General features: G+C 38.1%; 1 protein-coding gene across 3 annotated transcripts in view; it reads left to right on the top strand.

Annotated features, from left to right (window-relative positions):
* Positions 1–20,290, top strand: part of NAV3 (neuron navigator 3) — a 774,341-nt gene that overhangs the window by 208,071 nt on the left and 545,980 nt on the right. For all 3 annotated transcript variants that reach the window (XM_084876277.1, XM_084876279.1, XM_084876278.1), the window contains exon 2: positions 4,297–4,692. In XM_084876277.1, coding sequence (XP_084732403.1) covers positions 4,621–4,692 — 72 coding nt within the window. In that variant the 5' untranslated portion in view covers positions 4,297–4,620. The remainder of the gene's footprint in view (positions 1–4,296; positions 4,693–20,290) is intronic.

Below are 20,290 nucleotides of genomic sequence, written 5' to 3'. Positions count from 1 at the left end.
CTTCAGTTAGCAAGAGGATAGCTAAAATAGCAAGTTCAGAAAGAGCCTTTTCTAAACTGCACATGTTTAGATAGAATGAGACAATTTTGTTACAACATTTAAAAATATATATTAAATTATTGTGTGAACGAACACACACACACACACACACACACACACACACACCATGTTTTCTTTAGAATCATAATAATCACTTTATGAATGATGATGGTTAGCCTTCAGGCATTGTGCCATACTTTGGGTGAACATCAGGAGGGGCTGACAATGTAGTAGGGGACAAGTAACTAGGTAAGCATGATACTATCAAGGAAGTATATAGATGCTCATAGGACATTGGGGAAGAAAGACCTTACTTGTCTGGAGTGGGGTTAGAGGCATAAAAAAAGTTAAGCCTTCAGAAATAAAATGGATTTGAAGAGACTTTTAAAGGATAATCGAGAGTTTGCCAATTGGCTTGTATGGCACTTAGGGATATGTTCGTGCTTGAGATATGAAGTGACATATTGTCCTCAGAAACTCTTAAGTTTTCATGGTTTAATTACAACAGAATATAGAAAGTAGTAATATGAAGCTGGAAAATTAATACAGGATCATGATGGGTAGAGTGTTGAAGGACAATCTAAGGAATTATTTATTTTTATTATTTTTTGATATAAACTTTGATATTAGGGAACCACTGAAGAATTTTAATTAGGTAGTAGGATCACATTTGCATTTTAAGGGTTGAATTTAGCAATACTACCTAAGACAAGGTGGATCTTTCCCCTGGGGTTCTGCCCTTGGTGCTTTTCACAGCCTGTGGACATTCTATTAATTAATGCTGCATGCATGAAATTGCCTTTTTTTTAAATAGGTTTTTATTGATTTTCAAATCTTGAACCAATCATTTACTTCTGGCATAATACCAATTAGAATTAATGGGAGAGTTATTTTATATATTACTGGTTTCAATTTCTTTTCTTTTTTTAATATTTTTTTTATTGATTTCAGAGAGGGAGAGGGAGAGAGAAATAGAAACGTCAATGATGAGAGAGAATCATTGATCGGCTGCCCCCAACACCTCCTCCCCTACTAGGGATTCAGTCCGCAACCTGGGCATGTGCCCTTCACTGGAATCAATCCCGGACCCTTCAGTCTGCAGGCTGATACTCTATCCACTGAGCCAAATAAGCCAGGGCTGGTTTCAGTTTCTTAATATTACTTTAGGATTTTTGCTTCTATGTCCATCAATGAAATTGGCGTGTAATTTTCTAGGTTTTAGAAAACCTCTTTTGTTTGCTTCACAAACTTCTTTATCTTCCCCTGTCTAGAGTATTTCTCCTGTGAGATTTGCTGCTTTAGATAATGGTGTCATCATCCATATGCTTGTGCACTCTTAAACCCCACACCCACACTCCAATTCTGTCAACTTTCACCTTTTAAATATTATATCACTCAGTTTTCTTACTTTTTCATACCATAAACTCATTTGCCAGTTCAGGATGCTCTTTCTTTTATTGTTCTGGTGGTCCATATTAAGATATTAGAGGCCCAGTGCATGAATTTATGCACAGATAGGGTCCGGCTGGCATGTCCCAATAGGGGCCCATTGACTAGGCCAGCAGAGTAAAGGGACTGTGGGAAGTTGGCCCACCAGCCTCACCCTTGATCAGGTTGGGGGAAGGGCAATCAGAGGTGCAGCTAGATGGGGGGAGGGGCCATGGGCAGTTGGAGGAGGGGTCGATCCAGGGCCTGGATCAGGCTATTTGGCTGGAATAAGTGCATGTCATAGCCACTGGTCCTTCCAGTTGTTCTGGTCGCTGGGCTTTTATATATATAGATCCCTATCATAGTTTTGCTCTTTTCCATCTATTTTCCAATTTGCAGTGCAATGAACTTTTAAAATGACAGATTCTATTATGCTACATTTCTTCTTAACATTTTTCAGCCATTCCTCATTGAATTCCGTTGAGTTCCCCAAATTGGCCATATTTTCTCTTAGATCCAAGCTTTTCCCATGCTATTTGCTTTGACCGTGACATTCACATTAGTACACAAACTGAATTTCTGCTGGAGGAGGTGGGTTTAGGGGAGGGTGGATGGATTGAGCAGAAATGAAAAAAAAAAAAAAGAGAGAGAACTCATGGACATGGACAACATTGTGGTGATTGCAGGGGTGGTGGAGGTGGAAGAGGGCATATGAGTGACCAGATTTTGCTTATCTATTTCTAATAATTTAAAAATCTGGGGCTAGTAAACACTTCCCAACTCCTGTTCTTATACTACTTAAAGCAATAGTCAGGAGCCTTTATATGGCAGAGAATTTTTTCAAGATTTACAATGAATTCTCCTTGGTTTGCACTCATAGAAGGGGCAGCGAATAATGTGAATTATGGGTTACTTTTCCAGAAATGCCACTTTTATTACTTTCAAATGGCCACAGCTAACAAAATGCTGCCAACATGTTTTGCCCAATATAGATCTTTGTGTGAATTAAAAAACAATAAAAACCTATGCAGCAGAGCTGAGGACTTAAAGAAGCAGCTAATGGTGGCAGGAGGATGGCTGTTCAAGAAGCAGTGCATGGAGAGGAACAAAGGCAGTTCAGGAGCTGTTTTTTTAAACACAATCTGCCTGCATGGAGGGAGTATGTCATGCCTGACCCTTGTGCTCACTTCTGGGCAGAACGGTTAGATGCAAAGGAAACTTATTGTGAGGAAAGTGACCAGGGTGGTGAGGACTCATGGAAGGGGCTAAGGATAGTTAACCTGGCTAAAGAGATACTTAAAGAACTTTCAGATAAAAAGGCCAAAAAAAAAAAAATGTTTTGTGTACACCAATGGCTATGCGCAGAAATATTCAGGAATGCAGACTTCATCTCCAAATTAGAATGAGCTATCTACAGACCAGAGCTGCCTCAGTGTGGAAAGAGCTGACGCCTGAGGCACTATGTTTCCTCTTGTTTCAGGTATTCAAGCTGGGGTTAGTCAGTTATACAAAGGGCATTTATGTAGTGTGAGGGCAGTGGTTCTAATCTCAGGTTACATCGAAGACTAATGAAGCACCCTGTCTGGGGATTGGGCACAAGAATCAGTAGTGTTTGAAGCTTCCTAGGTGATTCCAAAATGCAGACACGTTTGGGAAGCCCTGCATCAGAGGGAGGTTTCAACCCCTCAGAGGTTTTCCTGCATCAGAGTGTCTAGAAGAGATGGAAGAAAAGTACCGATTTCCAAGGGCTACTCTGTAGCTTCTGAATTACCAGTTTGGTGGACCCCATGAATCTATATGATTAAGATTATTTTCAGGTGATTCAGTTTTCTATCTGGGTTTGGAAATTACTGGATTATAAGACCCCTTTAAGGAAAATGCCTTGTGTGTGCTTTCTTTTTTAAATATATTTTTTATTGATTTCAGAGAAGAATGGAGAGAGAGAGAGAGAGAGAGAAAGAGAGAGAGAGAGAGAGAGAGAGAGAGAGAGAGAGAGAGAGAGAGAGAGAGAGAGAGAGAGAGAAGCATCAATGATGAGAGAGAAAATCATTGATCAGCTGCCTCCTGCAAGTCTCCTACTGGGGATAAAGCCCACAACTTGGGCATGTGCCATGACTAGGAATTGAACAATGACCTCCTGGTTTATAGGTCTACGCTCAACTACTGAGCCATGCTGGCTGGACAACCTTGTGCATTTTTAATTCAGCAAGGTACTTGACAAGTCATTTATGGTATCCTGCAGATAAAATATGTAATATAAATTGAGACAGGTATGTCTGGAACAAAATAAGGGCTTTAGATTCAAAACTATCTGAATTCTAACTCTGTTATTTACTATTAATTTGATTTACAAAAATTAACTTCTCAGTAGTATCTTAAAATAGAGTAATAATAAACATTTTATAAATTGATTTTGAAGTTTAAATGAAATTTTTATGAAAAGAATTACTGTAGCACCATTTTTAGTTTTATTGGGCTGTTTTCCAAATTCTCTAGTTCTATGAATGCTATACTTAGTGAGTGAAACTAGGGAGCATATACACATGCTGGTTGAGTGTATGTGTATTCCCTATCGATTTTTAGCCTCAATGTGCTTTGATTCTCTGGTTTTAATATTCTGTTTTAGTTCAGGAGTTACAATTGTTATTTTAAAGGCAGTAGGGGTGAAAATAATGCCTTTCATTTGCTACTGCTTTTGTGTGAGCTATAACCAATGCCTAATTTTTTTTTCTAAATTGGACTTTTGAGATAAGATTTTATATTAATTGTACTATAAGTGATGGGGGAGAATTAACTGTGTGCTTATTTTATTTTATCACATGTTTATAGGAACCGTGTAATTTTCAAAATGGAAAACTGTGAAGAAAGAAAAAGATAGCAGTTGGAGTTAAAATTCCAGGAGGAACATTGTGCTTTTGAGACATCAGCATTTAGAAACGATATGTTGATTTGGAAAGTCTTGGGAATAAGTTGCAAAATTCATTTTTTCCATTCACTCAATGGATTTTTTCATCGTTCCTTGGAGTGGATAAAGTTCAGCAATGGTGTGTGATGGGACCTGTGGCATGCCAGTGTTTTCCTAGCGATTGCATCTTGGATTAGTGTGCTGCTGTTTTGAAGAGATTCCACTTTGAAGGGCGAGAACCTAATGTGATGGATTTATCTTCAGAGATGAACAGACATGGGAAGAATCCGGTGAGCCACAAGCTAGAAGATCAGAAGAAGGTAATACAAGTACATTTCCTTTCACTTGCTCTTTTTTGTTTATGTTTGGTGAGAATTTTTTTTTTAATTGAAAATGAATGTGTTTCAGGAGATAAAATAATATATCACTTCATGGGAGTAAATCCTGCCATATAGCCAAGTGTTACTAAGGGTCTGGATTTCATTAGCAGTTGGTTTTATTTATAGTAGTCCGAATGAATCTGTCCAATAGGTTGGCAAAGGATTCTGCTTTGCTCTCTTACTTTTGACTTCTTCTGGTGACCTACTGGCCTGACCTCAGGTGAACAGTTTTCTGAGATCCAGGGAGAGGTGTGCTTCATGGGGCACCTCTGAGGTCATGGAGCAAGTTAGAGCGCTCCCAAAAGAGAACACCTGCTCTCCTGCCATTAGATGTCATGGTTGGCATTTGAAATTCTCCAGTGTCGTGTCCCTGGGGAACTTCAATGTAAGCCTTCTCATTTTTACAGCTGGCCTGGGAAGAGAGTCATGAAGCAGCTGTGATTTTTGGTCTGACTCTTCAAGAGTGTTGTTGAAGGAATTAGTGGAAAATATCAAGAAAGGATTGTGCTAATATGTTTTTTTTAAAATGGGTTTAGAGAGCTTCTGAGTAAGAAGCTGGAATTGAATACTTGTGGGTTGTACTTAAGCCTCATTTTTCTACCTTTTTAGAAACTCTTACCTGCTAAACTACAGCACTATTGTGAGAACCATCTAGAGAGCACTTATCAGAAGGGTCAGAGACGGTGCCAGGAGAGAAAGCCCTCTCATGATGAAATGCATTATCTTTCATTGACTCCATTAGTATAGGAGAAGTGTGTGAGGACCCGGTGGCTAAGGCACAAAGGCAAGGTAGAATGAGATAATAGAAAGGAGATTTTTTTGTTAGACCTGGGCCTGAGTGGCCTGATTAAGGTTTATTTCTGCTCTGTGTTAGATAATATTTTAGTAGTTACAGTGTACTCCCAGAAATCAGCTAGCTCTTTCACAGTTCTGGAGGTGAATTTACAAGAGACCATACAGAGTCAATATCTTATTAATTTGTTCTGACATGATGACCACTGCCACTAGAATAGGACCAAGATATCCCTTTGCACCAATTCAGGCAGAAATGATGGATTATTTATGTCCAATTGGGTTCAATCATTGGGTTTACCTATAAATAAACCTCAGAAAATACTAAGTACTATAAAACCCAAATGGCTGGAATCAATTTTCACATTAATGTGGACATATATTTCTATACAAATAAGTGTGTTACCAAGATTACTTGTGCTTCAAGTGGCCAGCATTTTTTCCCCCTGCTGGCACTAATGGTGTTAATCCAAAAGAGATGGTGAGATACATTTCCATTGAAAACTTGCTCTGTAGTTTCTTAATTACTGAGGAGCCATTTAATTATTTTTCTCTATCCACATTCTTAAACCATACTTAATTCTGATGGTAATTTGGCTATTGCATTGGGTGAAAGAAGAGGGAAGTTGGTAATAGGTAGTAAGCAATTAATATTACCAGTTCCAATTTTTGATAGAAATTCTGTTTTTCTCACAGGGAAGAAAAGTACCTCTGTAGGTGCAATTTTTTTCTGAATAAGAGATATTTTCTGCAAATATAGAGGGATTGCAAGCTGAAGAATGAGATGAATTGTAAAAGTCATTCTGAAAATTCCTTGTATGGAACTTTAAACAATGGTCTATGATGATGCTTACTTTCCCAGGCCAATTCACAAAGGACTGTTCAGCTCCTAAGAATAGCAATAGACTTTAGCCAAATTATGGAGAGCCAGGATTCTGTGGGAAAATTAAAAAAGACCGGCTTAGTATAATGGTACAAGAGGATCCTACTTCTCTGCGGCTTCCATGTAGTAGGTAGGGAGTGGGGTAGGAGTGGACATTAACAACGAGCAGTAGCAAGATGGAAAATGGGGTTGTAATGAATTCCTGGCCACCTAATTGATATCAGTATTCACGCTGAATAAACCTGAAACCCAGATGCTAATTGATCAGTTGATCAATACTTAAGATGCACATTTGTTAAGGGTCAGCAGGAACATCTAGTTTCAGTGACAGATTTGTGACTTTGTCTTATGGAGGAAAGTGAAATATAGCATCATAACTCTTTGTAAGCTCTGGGCAGAGTCCTGCCACCACACAATTGCCAGTCAAGGTTATAAGATCATTCATGTAATTACTTTAATCGCTTGTAGTCTTTCATGATAAATTAATGTAACAGGCACAGTGTTGCACATCAGTGAAATAAATGACATTTATTCTACTTGAGACTGAATCCAGAGGTGAAGCATCATTGTGGTATTACTGAAAAATTTGTTCCCTCACTTCCCCCCCACACAGTGTTTATTTGATATATGGCAGATATTCCAAAAAAGGATGCATTGAATTGGCTTCAACATACCCTCCTATTTTGAACACTGCACAACTAACTGATTTCTTGTTCAGTCTACAATAGCTTGCTCGCTTTGTTCTTAATTTATACTGGGTGGATTTGTACTTAGGCTCTGCTTCTAAGTAGAAACTGTTCGGACATGTGAGGTTGTGAGTATGTGTTCTACTACAGTGAGTAGGGGAATGTCAGGGAAGAGGTCATTTATGGAGTGCTTACTATATACTAGCAGATGCTTGCTCCTTTCTCATTCTTCCCATTCATTAAGAAAGTTTCTTCCTACAAAGATAAAAAAAAAGCTGTTTTTACTCCTGTAAGAGAGTTGTTTCTATAAAACTAATTAAGTTGCTCAATAATACACACACACACACACACACACATGCACACACTCTATAAAAAGAGAATGTAATATATATTATATTCTCTTTTTAGAGAATATTATATATATATATATATATATATATATATATATATATATATATATATATGTGTCTGTGTGTGTGTGTAAAGCATTTACTGGTAAAAGTATGTGTGACTTGTGTGACTTTTGTGGCTTTTTAAAAATAATGCCTTCTTACCTTACAAAATTGGAACAGAGGAAAACCTACCTGGAAATTAACAGGCATCATATCCACAAGTCCTATCTGAAGTGCTCTTCATTATGGATAAACCAGAGGTGTGGGTGTTCTAGAAGTTGAGGATTACCCCTAAGCCTCTCAAATCATCATGGGTTAGCATAAGGCGAGGTGGGATTCATTTGCACTTTTGATTCCTGTGATTTTTATCAGCAGGACTTTCAGTTGCTTTTAGCCCTGATGGGTTATTCCTGTTCTTGGCGTTCGGCTTCTGGGCTTGTCATAGCATCTCAGAGCTCCTATATGCTTATAATATGTTTTATTTTTGAAAACTGACCTTTGATCCTTGTTTTCTCATTGATGCCAGGGAGGTTGGTATATTACTTTCCACTAATTTTATTGCTTTGAAGGATTATTTCTGCAAAAGCCCTCAGGACAGTGAAAGCTCAATAGGCACAAATGTCACTATGATATAATTAATTGTGACCTTGAACGGAAAAGCAGAGCTCAGTAGACTTTGCTGTCAGTCTAATTGCAGGGAGTTTGCAGTTCAGACAGCCTTGGGGCACTGCTTTATTGCTCCACAAATATTCTGTGTATTAAACCAAAGCATTTGTCAGAGTCAACAATTTATTAGTACTACTAAGAGGACAGCAAGATACACATTTTGAAATTATGGCAGTGATTATGCAATAAATATTTGGTGACCTGTTAGAATTATTTTGTTTCTGTGGTATTTAACCAGTAAGGGTGAACATCATTATTGCATACATAGAGATATTTACTTTTATGGAAAGGTCTAAAATTAATACCATATTTGTTTTGTTTTGTTACTTTCTAAAATCATGTCTTTTATAATGTTAGTCAGCATTATTTTCACACTGCCAAGCAAAAAGCTCAAGATGAGTTTCAATATACCATGTTTGTCTTTCTAAGAGAATGATAGTTATTTCAGTAATGACACACTCTGGGTACAGTGAAGAAGACTGTTTGAAATGTGGAAAGTCATGTAAAAATGAGATAAATGATTGTATTAATAGAAAAGAGGATGATGATATGAAGAAAGACTATTATTTTAAGGGTGGCCCTGTGGTATGGCAGACTTAAAGTCAACTTTAAGCAGAAGGTTGGATAAAGAAATACCTATAAATAACAGTGAGTTTTTCATCAGTATCTATTCACACAGAATTTTGTTCTTATTTTTTTCAGTTGACCCCTAACAGTAGTATGGTGCAGGTACATCTATACATATACCTGTGTTGGGCCATTGTCTTTTTTGTTTGTTTGTTTTATTTTTACTTAGTAAAAGCAATTTATCAACTTAAAGGTGGCAAAATTCTTATTTTACTATTTTTTAATATCCTGGTTCTTTTCATTTAAACTACATGTGTTGATTTTCTTGCAGTGCTGGTACAGAAGTATCATGTAAGAGTCAAGAAGTATAGTGGGATCATTCTCACAGGTGTTGAGAATTACTTGAAATTGTTTATGTTGGAAACTGATTAAAGATCTGTCTTCTTAAGAGAAAATATGAAGATAAATCATGAAAATGGAGAAGGCTTAGGATCGATTCAGCCCTTTCATTCTTTGATCCTCTTGAAGGATGGCCTCATTAAATGGTGCTTTATTTTTATAAATCTGTCTGACTCTTTATTGTTTGTGTGTATGAGTTATGCTAAAAGGACCATGAGGGGAGATGAAGTTTCTGAAGCAAAACCACATCATTTATTAATTATCCGATCCTGAAGTATGACAGTTAAGAGGAATGAGTTGTCTGGGGTTTCAACAAAATTGGTTAGTCTTCCATTACTGATTACCCAAACTTTTAATTTCAGAAATACATTGAGCAGCCACTCTGCAATGCTGTTATACAAATCTGGAATGCAAGTTCAAACACAAATATGAATGTCAAGTTCACAAAGAAGCTGGTACTGGAGTTGTGATATACTGTGATGCCAGTTGAGACCACCCCTAATTTCTCCCTGTGTCCGGTCCTTTTTCATAAAAGGATGCTGCAAACAGCTGTCTCAGGGCCATATTACCTGAAATTCTCTAAGGGTAAATTAGATTACGTGTGCTCTTTTTCTGCCCAGAAGTGATTCTGGAAACTTCTCTCTCAGATCTGAATTTAGATAGGTGGGTCTCAAACAGACTTCTGAACGTTTGTACGGCCATTTGCCTTTCTGCTCCTGGCATAATCATTTTCGCTGTTAACACGCTTGGGAGAACAGAAAGAACTAGAAATAGACACGTGAGTACATGTACCATGCTTCATGTTCCCACTCCTTTGTTCTAAACTAGACCGTATTCTTTCTCACGATTGGTGGATTTAAGATGTCAACAGATATAAATGACCACGTAATCTTCATGTATATAAATAGGCCGAAGATACATGATACTTCAGTTATGTTTTGAACATTTGAAGGCAGGATATTTAAATTGTTATTATGTTATTTATGTTATTAATTTTCATTCATTATGGTGTCAGTGATAATAATGATTACTACCATTAGGGTTGAGTGGTTGAGTAAGTTTTAATCCCTGTCTTTAATATTTTCCTCTGTCTTGGTATTAACATATGTGTTCTTCTGGATTTTATAATTTCATAAAAGAATTACTGAGAATAATTTTTTTCTTCAAAATTATGAAAACTGTGTACATATGCAATGCAGAAAATTTGGGATACACTAATGTACTGGTCTGCTCTATGCATACATCATTTGATTTTTATATATTTATTTCTATTACATATATATGTATATTTATATCTAATATACATAGATATTTTTAAAGCCAATATTGTATTTTTTGTGGCCTGTTTTGAATGGCAATCATATCATTGTCAATTCCTCTTTAAAATTGTGTTTCAAAAGGGGATGGGACTTTTCTCCATTTGACTATATATAAAAATATAATTTCAACATAGCACCATCATTTTAAACAATACTTCAACCATGTCCTGTTGCCTCTCTTGAGGCTCCAGGTGACCATAACCATCTGGACTGAGATTCCACAGCACTTACTCTGAGGCAGCCACGTGAGTGAACCTGGGAACGCATGCGAAGGCACCCCTAGAGAGTGCTTAATGTCAGCACCAGGAGAACAGGCCTCTGCTTTTTTATTTTTCCCAAGGGCCAAACATCGGAGAATGATCACAGTCAGCGTAGGAGTTGGCACTGGCCTGGAGTGGGGAGCAGGATCAGGTGTGTAAGCGGAGAAAGAGTCAGAGACGAGTTGGGCCTGGCCGGCATGCCTGACTTCTTCCCCTGCAGAGCGGGCTGCCTGCTGGAGAGCACAGCCACCTGGTGTAATAACATGAAGACAGGGTAGACAGGATGTTTGTATCTTCCTTACGTAGGGACTGAGCAAATGTCCCCAAGACTGATGATACGTGATGAATACGCAATCATGAGGACAGAGTTATGTGAAACTAAAGCTGATTTAATGATATATTTTGAAAACAGTGAATGTAATAAATGTTGTCAGTTTTATGTTGTAAACTTAGAAATTTTGAATGAGAAATAAGCAGAAAACCATTGATATTTTTGCTCTTCAAAGTGTCATGCTGTGAGGAGCAGCAGCATCATTCTTTTAAAAATATATATATTTTACTGATTTTTTTTTTTTTCAGAGAGGAAGGGAGAGGGATAGAGAGCTAGAAATAGAAACATCGATGAGAGAGAAACATTGACCAGCTGCCTCCTGCACACCCCCTTCTGGGGATGTGCCTGCAACCAATGTACATGCCCCTGACCAGAATCAAACCTGGGACCTTTCAGTCCGCAGACCTAGGCTCTATCCACTGAGCCAAACCGGTTTCAGAAAGCATCATTCTTAACTCTCAGCTTAGAAGTCATGCAGAGGCTCGGGCGCCCCACCAAACCTGCTGAGTCAGGATGTGCATTTTAAAAGGATCCCCTGGTGGCTGTGCAGCAGTCCTTAGAAGCACTGCCCAGGAGACCTGTGTCTGGGAGCGCTTCCTGGGGAGGGAACTTAGTTACCCTTGTTGCAGTACAATGCCCTTTGTTTTCCATCTTCACGTTCCCTTCCACTTATTTCCAGGAATCAACAACCAAACAAATTACTTGCACTTGAATCATTGTTTCAGGGTCTACTCTGGGGAAATCTAAACTAAGACATTCTGTAGCTATAATTCTGGAATCCACACAGGGTATTTGTTCCAAACAGCTAGTGTTGGATTCTATGTTAACACAGCTCTTTGGAATTAAAATTTTCAAGAATCCATCTATCCTTTGCAAGTATTCCTATTTTATTGTTGGAAATCCTAAGTACATACCAAGATACAGCACTGCCTTATAAACATTCAGCAGACAGGTGACTCACTCGTGGGACAGCTGCTGCCACCACCCATTCCACCCATTGTTGGTGACCTCTGCAGCTGAAATCGTCCAAAGCAGTTGCTGAAGGAGCAGCCAGCACTTCTTTTCATCTCTTGTGTTCACCCCATTCACTAACTGTGAACAAAATGCAATGATGATATCTTTGGTGTTTGGGAGTTGAGGTGGGTTTTATGTGAAATCCTCATATTCATGTCTCGTTTTCTCTAGGGTTCCTGCAGAGGAGCTATATATACACAAAACAATGAGTAAATGGGAACAAAGGACTAGCCTTATGAAAGGAGGTTTTATATAAATCTCCCAAACTCTCCTAAAATAGATCATCTCAGAGGCACTGTGCACGATGCCGTGGGTCCAGAAGTCAAAAATGGGTTTTCTTGTTTCTCCAAGTAGAATCACTGCTCCATTGAACAGAACTGAAAATACTAATCAAATTAGTTGTGTGGATGAGGATGGACAGAGAAAGCCTGCCCAAAGAGGAGGACCCTGCTGGGTGGGCTTATCACAAATGAGCCTTATGGGGGAGGGAGGGGGAGGGAATGGCGATGCCCACACTGTTAGCAGAAAGAAACACTGCCCAGTAATAAAACATGGCCATGATTTTACTCATCACCTGACCAATCAGGCTACTAACATCTTTGGGAAGAGTTAATAAAACAGTAATGTATTGTAGTAAAGAGCTAATAGCAAATGATTTAGAATAAGGCTGCCTAAGTTTGATTTTTGGCTCAGAGACTGTGTCAAATACTCAACTTGTCTTCTCCTACTTTTCTCATTTGTGTTATTTCATCAAATGTGAGTATTGAGAGCAATTATATATATAAAGCATTTGGAATAAAGCCTGTGCCTAGGAAACATGCAATAACTGATAGCTATTGGGGGTGTTCTCTCCTGGGGATAGGGGGAGGAGGGGCAGAGCCCAAATGGGAGCTGAAGGGGCAGAAGTGTTATTGTTACTCTCCTCATGACTTCCTGTGAGGCACCGGAAGTGCTGGTGCTGAATGACTTACAGGTTAGCTCCAACACACACAAACACACACACACACACACACACACACACACTCACTCGCACGCACCCACGCACAAGCATGTGCACAGGCATGCAAGAAAATAGGGAAAAAGAACCATCCAACCAATCCTGGATTATCCACCCAAGCCCCAGGGCAGAATTTCCCTGTTGTCTGTCTGAGCATTCTCTCCTGATTTATGTTGGACTTGGTGTTAATGGTTCATCTGAGACCAAGGCCCAGCTTGCCTGTTTCCTGAAGTCATGGGATAGTTGGTGCTCAGGATATTTTATCTTAACATATCGCTATCAAGTCAACCATAGGGCATTAATTCAAACTTAGAGCCAGTTAGAAAAGTTTGGGAGTTCAAAGACCTTATTTCCCTTAGGAAAACAAATTTGCTCACCCAAAATATTTTCTGGCCATGACATGTTGACAAGTACAACGTTGTCCTTAATTTATGGCACACTTTAAATAAAAATTTATTTTCTAAATCCTAAGTATTAGTATGAGTTATGTTTCTGTCTCCAAGAGGAATAAAGGAACATTGAACATGGGGAAAAATTCTAAACGCATTAACCGAAGCATGCCTTGCTTTATTATTTCCACAGTGAGATTGAGGAGGTAAAAATTATGAGTAAAGATGTATCATAAATCATATATAGGGAAATGTTAATTATAGTGTCTAGTGGTAGGTATATGTTGACTGTGAAATTCCTTCAACATTTCTGCATGCTTGAAAATATATATACATAAAACAACACGAGGGAATACCTTTAAAAGATGGGATGCTTACTTTGAAGGTATTTGCAGTCTACGAGTGTATCTGTAGGTTTTCTGCCTATGTCTCTGAGCTTGAGCCTTCTCCTCAATGCAACTTTGAGGATTTTAGTGGAATTAAGGGGGACTGATTCAGGATTGCTAATAGCTTCACAAAGTAAGCAGTTTTTTCAGCGGGCTCAGGATCCTAAGCGGCCTTTCTTACATAGGAAGTACACAGTTTTCAATAACTATCCTAAAAATAAATTTTAATGCTACATTCCATATGTATTAATTTTCCCTTGACTTAAAAAATAAATTTTATATTTTCAGTCATTTGTATGTTTTATAGAAGAGCATTATCACTGTGTTCAGATTTGAACATAGAGATGTCAATGGCAAGCATTTATGCAATAAAAAAATAAGTACCTTTTATCAGTTTTTGAATAATTATTCATAAACAGTTTTTTCATATTTCATAGAATAAACTGTCCTTTATAAATACTTCCTGGGATGTTTTACTCTGGACAGTGTAACTGGTTTAAAAAGTTTTTAAAATGTGTGGTATTATATTGCTTGTTAAGAAGCAATTTTTGGTGAGTGTTTTTGCCCAAAGGATATACTTCTTGGCTAGGAATGTCCTACAGTATATTCTATGCTTGCTATTTTCCAGTTAGCTAATCAAGTTTCCATAAATCTGTGTTTCAGAGCTAGATATGGAGGTTAGTAGATTCAGATTAGTAATAATCATCTTAAGGTAGCATACACTGTATTTAGCATAATATTTATATTTAAATATATTTTCATTGATTCCAGAAAGGAAGGGAGAGATAGAAACATCAATGATGAGAAAGAATCATTGATTGGCTGTCTTTTGCATGCCTCCCACTAGGGATCAATCCCACAACCCAAGCATGTGTTCTTGACCGGAATTAAACCTGGAATCCTTCAGTCCACAGGCCAAAGCTCTATCCATTGAGCCAACCCAGCTATGGGTAGCATAATATTTTGTTTGAAGATAGAAATGATCAATTTAAAAATGGAACAAAGATTTAAATGATACAATATTTTGACTGAATTCAGTGTATATTTGTGCATTTATGGAGAACCTACCAGTGCTCTCTGGTGGGTAACAGAAATACATTTTACTGTATTAACTGCATTACTAATGAGTTTATCCATATATATCCATCACCTCCCCCTTGCATGACAAAGCGGGGTAGGCCCCTATTCATATTTGAATAGCAACCTGTGGTTTACAAAGCACTTTTTCTTGCATCTCTGTCTACCTCATAACTCTGTGGACCTGTAGATTATTCTTTATGTCCAGTCTAGTTACAGGCTTGCTCAAGGTTAGAGAACTCACCAGATAGCATATTTTTATTTTGTTTGGTGGTCTATAGTTTTATATTATATCTTTATCTACTTATCTTTAGCATGTTTTCTCTGTGTATGGAAATCACATATCACATTATTTTTTTCTTAAAAACATCTAATTTATCAATGCTTTGCTAAGAATCTGTTTGAAGGATATGCATGTATAACAGCTTTTCTAGTTTTTCTATAAAACTTTTATACTAGATGAGTCTGAATATGATATACTTCCTGTAAGCAAAAAAAAAAAAAAAATTTTAAGAGCAGCTCCCAACATGAATTTGAAAAGATGTGAAAAATGAGCAGATTTGAGAAACTGCTGTTTTTTGTTGGCATTCAACCTGGTTTGGTCTCATTTAAAATATCACATTTGGGAACTTAGGTTCCAAGTTCTCTGTCTTATCTTGTTAAAGATGATTGATTTCAGTAAATCGTATTAGGAAGCTTCATTTAACCGTTAGGGGCATATGTTGTAAGGCAGCGTTTTTCAACCGCTGTTCCGCGGCACACTAGTGTGCCGCGAGATGTTGCCTGGTGTGCCGTAGGTGCAGACAAGACAAGAATTTTATAATTTTTCATTATTTTGTTTACTTAATATTTCATAATAAAGTAATTATAAAATACTTTTCTTTGTGTTTATTTGATTCCTATTCAAGAGAATTACTTTATATATAGTCAATATAGGCACAGAGTTAAATTTTTTAACATTTTCTAATGGTGGTGTGCCTCGTGATTTTTTTCATGAAACAAGTGTGCCTTTGCCCAAAAAAAGGTTGAAAAACACTGTTGTAAGGAACACAGGTCACATGCAAGCTTGGCAGACTGTACAGAGGAAAGGGTCAATCCACACAGGTAGAGCCACACTCCATCTCAGCTTCTCAGTTTTGCTAGCCCATCAGCTACCAGATGAGGCATGGAGCTTGGCTACCTGGTCTCCTGGTTGTGCCAGTGACACATGTGAGTACATGCAGGTATGTGAGCCTCGTGCACTCCTGTGGTGAGGCAGGATGTCCTATTGGACCACATTCACATTCAGAATTTGCTCACATTGTGGATATGAGAAGTAGGCCTTTCCCAGAGCTAGGATCACTAGGCATACCCACATATTTAAGGGGATGCTAAAAAATAAAGTGAATGTGTGACATCTTTGAACCTACTGTACAGTATGTTTGATTTGTCTGAAGATGAAAATAGTATTCTATGTAAGTGGCCCTTTTGATGTTCTGCTGTGATACATATTTTTAAATGATGCTACATTTTACTAGCATCATATTTTCTAATGTTCCTGCTTTTACATATGCGAATAGCTATAGGGTACTAATCAAAATGTGCATATCCAGTTCTGAGGCTAGGCTCACTCTTTTTAAGAGTGTGACCGAAGCCACATGAATTCTGCTGGCTTGTCACATTTTGCTGTTTGTGGTAAATTTTATACTTTATGTAAATTAAAATGATAAACTCTTACCAGCTGCTTGATTAAGCAACTTTATTAGGTGCAATGTAGTAGTTTTAGCTCATGCTATCTCAGTAAGAGGACTGATCTCTTAATAGTTCCTGGAATTGGCAAATTGTAATGTTTATAAACAATTGATAATACCTTGTATGGATATATTATTCTCTAACACTGTGAAAGATTGAGAGTTAAAATTTAAAAACAATATGAACATTGTAATTAATGTCTCAACTTTTTCTATAAAATATTTGTATATAATAAACCCATGCAGCGATTTCCACATTGCTTTGGGGGGAAAGTGCAAAATAATATTAAATAAATATCTAAATGTGTCATAACATTCTATAGCAATTTGCATTTTATCAAAGTCTTTCATATTCTTTATCAGTGGTCCCCCCTTATCCACAGGGGATGTTTTAAGTTCCTCAGTGGATGCCTAGGACTGTGGTTAATACTAAACCCTATATACACTATGCTTTTTTCTATGCATACATACCTATGATAAAGTTTAATTTATAAATTAGACACAGTAAGAGATTAACAACAGTAACAAAGGGATGATTCATGTCCTGGGCAGGGTGGTACAAGTTTTCATTATGCTACTCAGAATGGTGCACAGTTTAAAACTTATGAATTGTTTCTGGAAATTTTCCACTTAGTGTTTTCAGACCACAGTTGACCATGGGTAACTGAAACTGTGGAAAGTGAAGCCACAGAAAAATGGAAGACTACTACTGTACCTAATTATTGGTCCAGACAATATATATGTATATATACACACACACACACACACACACACACACTCTAAAGGCCCGGTGCACAAAATTTGTTTATGGGGGTGAGGCACTCAGCCCAGCGTGTACCCTCTCCAATCCAGGACTCCTCAGGGGATGTCTGGTTGTTGGTTTAGGCCTGATTGGATCGGGCCTAAACTGGCAGCCGGACATCCCTCTCACAATCTGGGACCAGTGGCTCCTAACTGCTCACCTGCCTGCCTACCTGCCTGGTCACCCCTAACTGCCCCCCACTCACCCTGCCAACCTGATCACCCCTAACCACCTCTGCCTGTTGGCCTGGTTGCCCTCAACTGCCCCCCCTCCCCCAACCAGCCTGGTTGACCCAAACTGCCCCCAACCCCCACTGGCCTGATTCCCCATGCAGCCTGCTGTTCAGTCGTTTGATCATCTCTCACAACGCCCCCTGCCGGCCTTGTCACCCCATGCAGCCTGCTGTTTGGTTGTTACTATGAAGGTGTCATGACCAATTTGCATGTTACCCTTTTATTAGTATAGATGACACTAAGCATATTTGTGAGTGTAGCAATGATTTTTTAAATGCACAGTGCATCCAGGTTATCAGTTCCTTCCTAAAACCCTTCCATTACTTTTCAGTGCATTTGGAGTACAGTCTGAACTCCTTAACAGATCGGTGGGGCCCTGCATCACCTATTTCTGATTCCTCCCCTAACCTCGTCTCCTGCTGTTCTTCCTCCCCCTCATTCTTACCCAGTCATATTGGTGATCCACTTTGAAGTTCTTTGAGCAAAACAAGGGCTTTCTCCCCTGAGGTCCTTTTCCCTGGGTGCTTTTTTTCTGCCTTGAGTACTCATTGCTTTCCTTTTTACTTGGATGGCTTCTCAGCATTCAGGTATTTTGTATTAAAGTAATTTCCTCCAGAAAGTGCCCATCCACTCCATCATTACATTCTGTTATAGCACCCTGCTGGTTTCCTTCTTAATAATTTCATTAAAAAAATAAATTCTTTATTGTTTAAAGTATTACATATGTCTCTTTTTCTCCCCATTGGCCTCTCTCCAGCCATTCCCATCCCCAGCACAGGCCCTCACTGTCTTTGTCCCTTGGTTATGCTCATATGCATGCATACAAGGCCTTTGGTTGATCTCTTAGCTACCCTCTCCCCTGTCTTCCCTCTAAGGCTGGAGGTCTGTTCCATCCTTCTATGCTTCTGGATCTATTTTTGTTCATCAGTTTATGTTGATCATTATATTCCATAAATGAGTGATATAATGTGATATTTATCTTTCTCCAACTGACTCATTTCACTTAGCATAAAGAACATTCATGCACTTGCAAATGGAAGGAACTCTTACCATTTGCAACTGCATGGATGGAGAGCTCCAGGTCCATCTTTGCAGTTGCAAATGGTAAGAGTTTCTTCCTTTTTACAGCAGCATAGTATTCCATTGTGTAGATGTACCACAGCTTTTTAATCCATTAATCTGCTGATGACACTTAGGCTGTTTCCAAACCTTAGCTATGGTAACTTGTGCTGCTATGAACATAGCATGTCCTTTCTGATTGGTGTTTCTAGTTTCTTGGGATATATTCCTAGAAGTCAGATCAATGGGTCAAATGGGAGAACATATTTTCCAATGTTATATCCAATAAGGGTTTAATCTCCAAAATTTACAGGGAACTCATACAACTTAACAAAAGGAAGATTAACAGTCCAACCAAAAAATGGTTACCCCCTAATTTTACAGTTAAAACATAGGTTTAGGCCTATATTCGCTATATAAGACTACCCCCCACTTCAAAGAAAAGACTTACTTTGCCGTCAAGATCTGCAGGTAATTTTTGTGCAATTTTGGTCTTTTGCCCCTGATTTTCGGTTGACTTTTTTTTGTTTCAAAAGTCATCTTATACGCCGGAAAATAAGGTAAATAACCTAAATAGACATTTTTCGAAAAAAGACATATAGAAGGCCAAGAGACATATGAAAACATGCTAAAGTCACTTAACACCCCAGAGATGCAAATTAAAATGACAATGCAGTACCATCTCACACCTGTCAGAATGTCTATCATCAACAAAGTACAAGTGCAGGTGAGGTTGTGAAGAAAAAGGAACCCTCTTGCACTGCTAGTGGGAATGCAGACTGGTGCAGCCACTGTGAAAACAGTATGTGGTTTCCTCAAAAATTAAAAAAAAAATTTCATTTTGTTCTATGACCCAGGTATGTGCTTGCTTATAATCTGCACCTACATGGTCAGGGTTGAGGCCTGCCTTGGCCCTCATTGAGTTAGAAACCTTGCATGAGATATAAACTCAGGAACTGTTACTATGGAACAAAGAAAAATCTATGGATGCAGTGAAGGTTTAATGTGTACTTGCCAAATTGGGGCATACTTTTTTTTTTTATAAAAAGCTAAAGACAAAACATAAAAAGATAAACATTTATCTTGCCCCAAAGAAGCTCTCAGGCTAGAATATCATTAAGTAAGAAAATAGGAAAACTGTAACTCAAGAACAGGGCTTTTGGTAAGAGTAAATGCTCATGAGTATTCTCTGCTTATACGTACATATGCTTGGTTCTTTATTTCTCCCTATCTGGGAAGAGCAAAAAGTTCAAAGCAAGACTATCTCTGCAGCCTCCTGGAAGCCTTCTGGCTCTCCAAGGAGAAAGAAATGGCAGGTTTGAAAGTTTTACGATTTTCATGGCAAATTATCTAGCTACAGTATTTTATGGATTCTTACATGATTTTTATTAGGCAGTAGTGATGTCATCTCCAGTATTTAGCATTGTTGGATTCTGACTGAGACAGATATTTCTGTGATATTTGGACTCTCTCTATAAAGGCTGCATAGAAAATTAAAGCTATGAGGTTATTTGACATGTAATATTTAATAGTTTCCCCCTACAAATGTAGGGTAA

Source organism: Pipistrellus hanaki (assembly GCF_964339955.1).
Source record: "Pipistrellus hanaki genome assembly, chromosome: 3".
Lineage (NCBI taxonomy): Eukaryota > Metazoa > Chordata > Mammalia > Chiroptera > Vespertilionidae > Pipistrellus > Pipistrellus hanaki.
The sequence above is the reverse complement of the archived record's forward strand: the minus strand, read 5'-3'. Positions and strand labels throughout refer to the sequence as shown.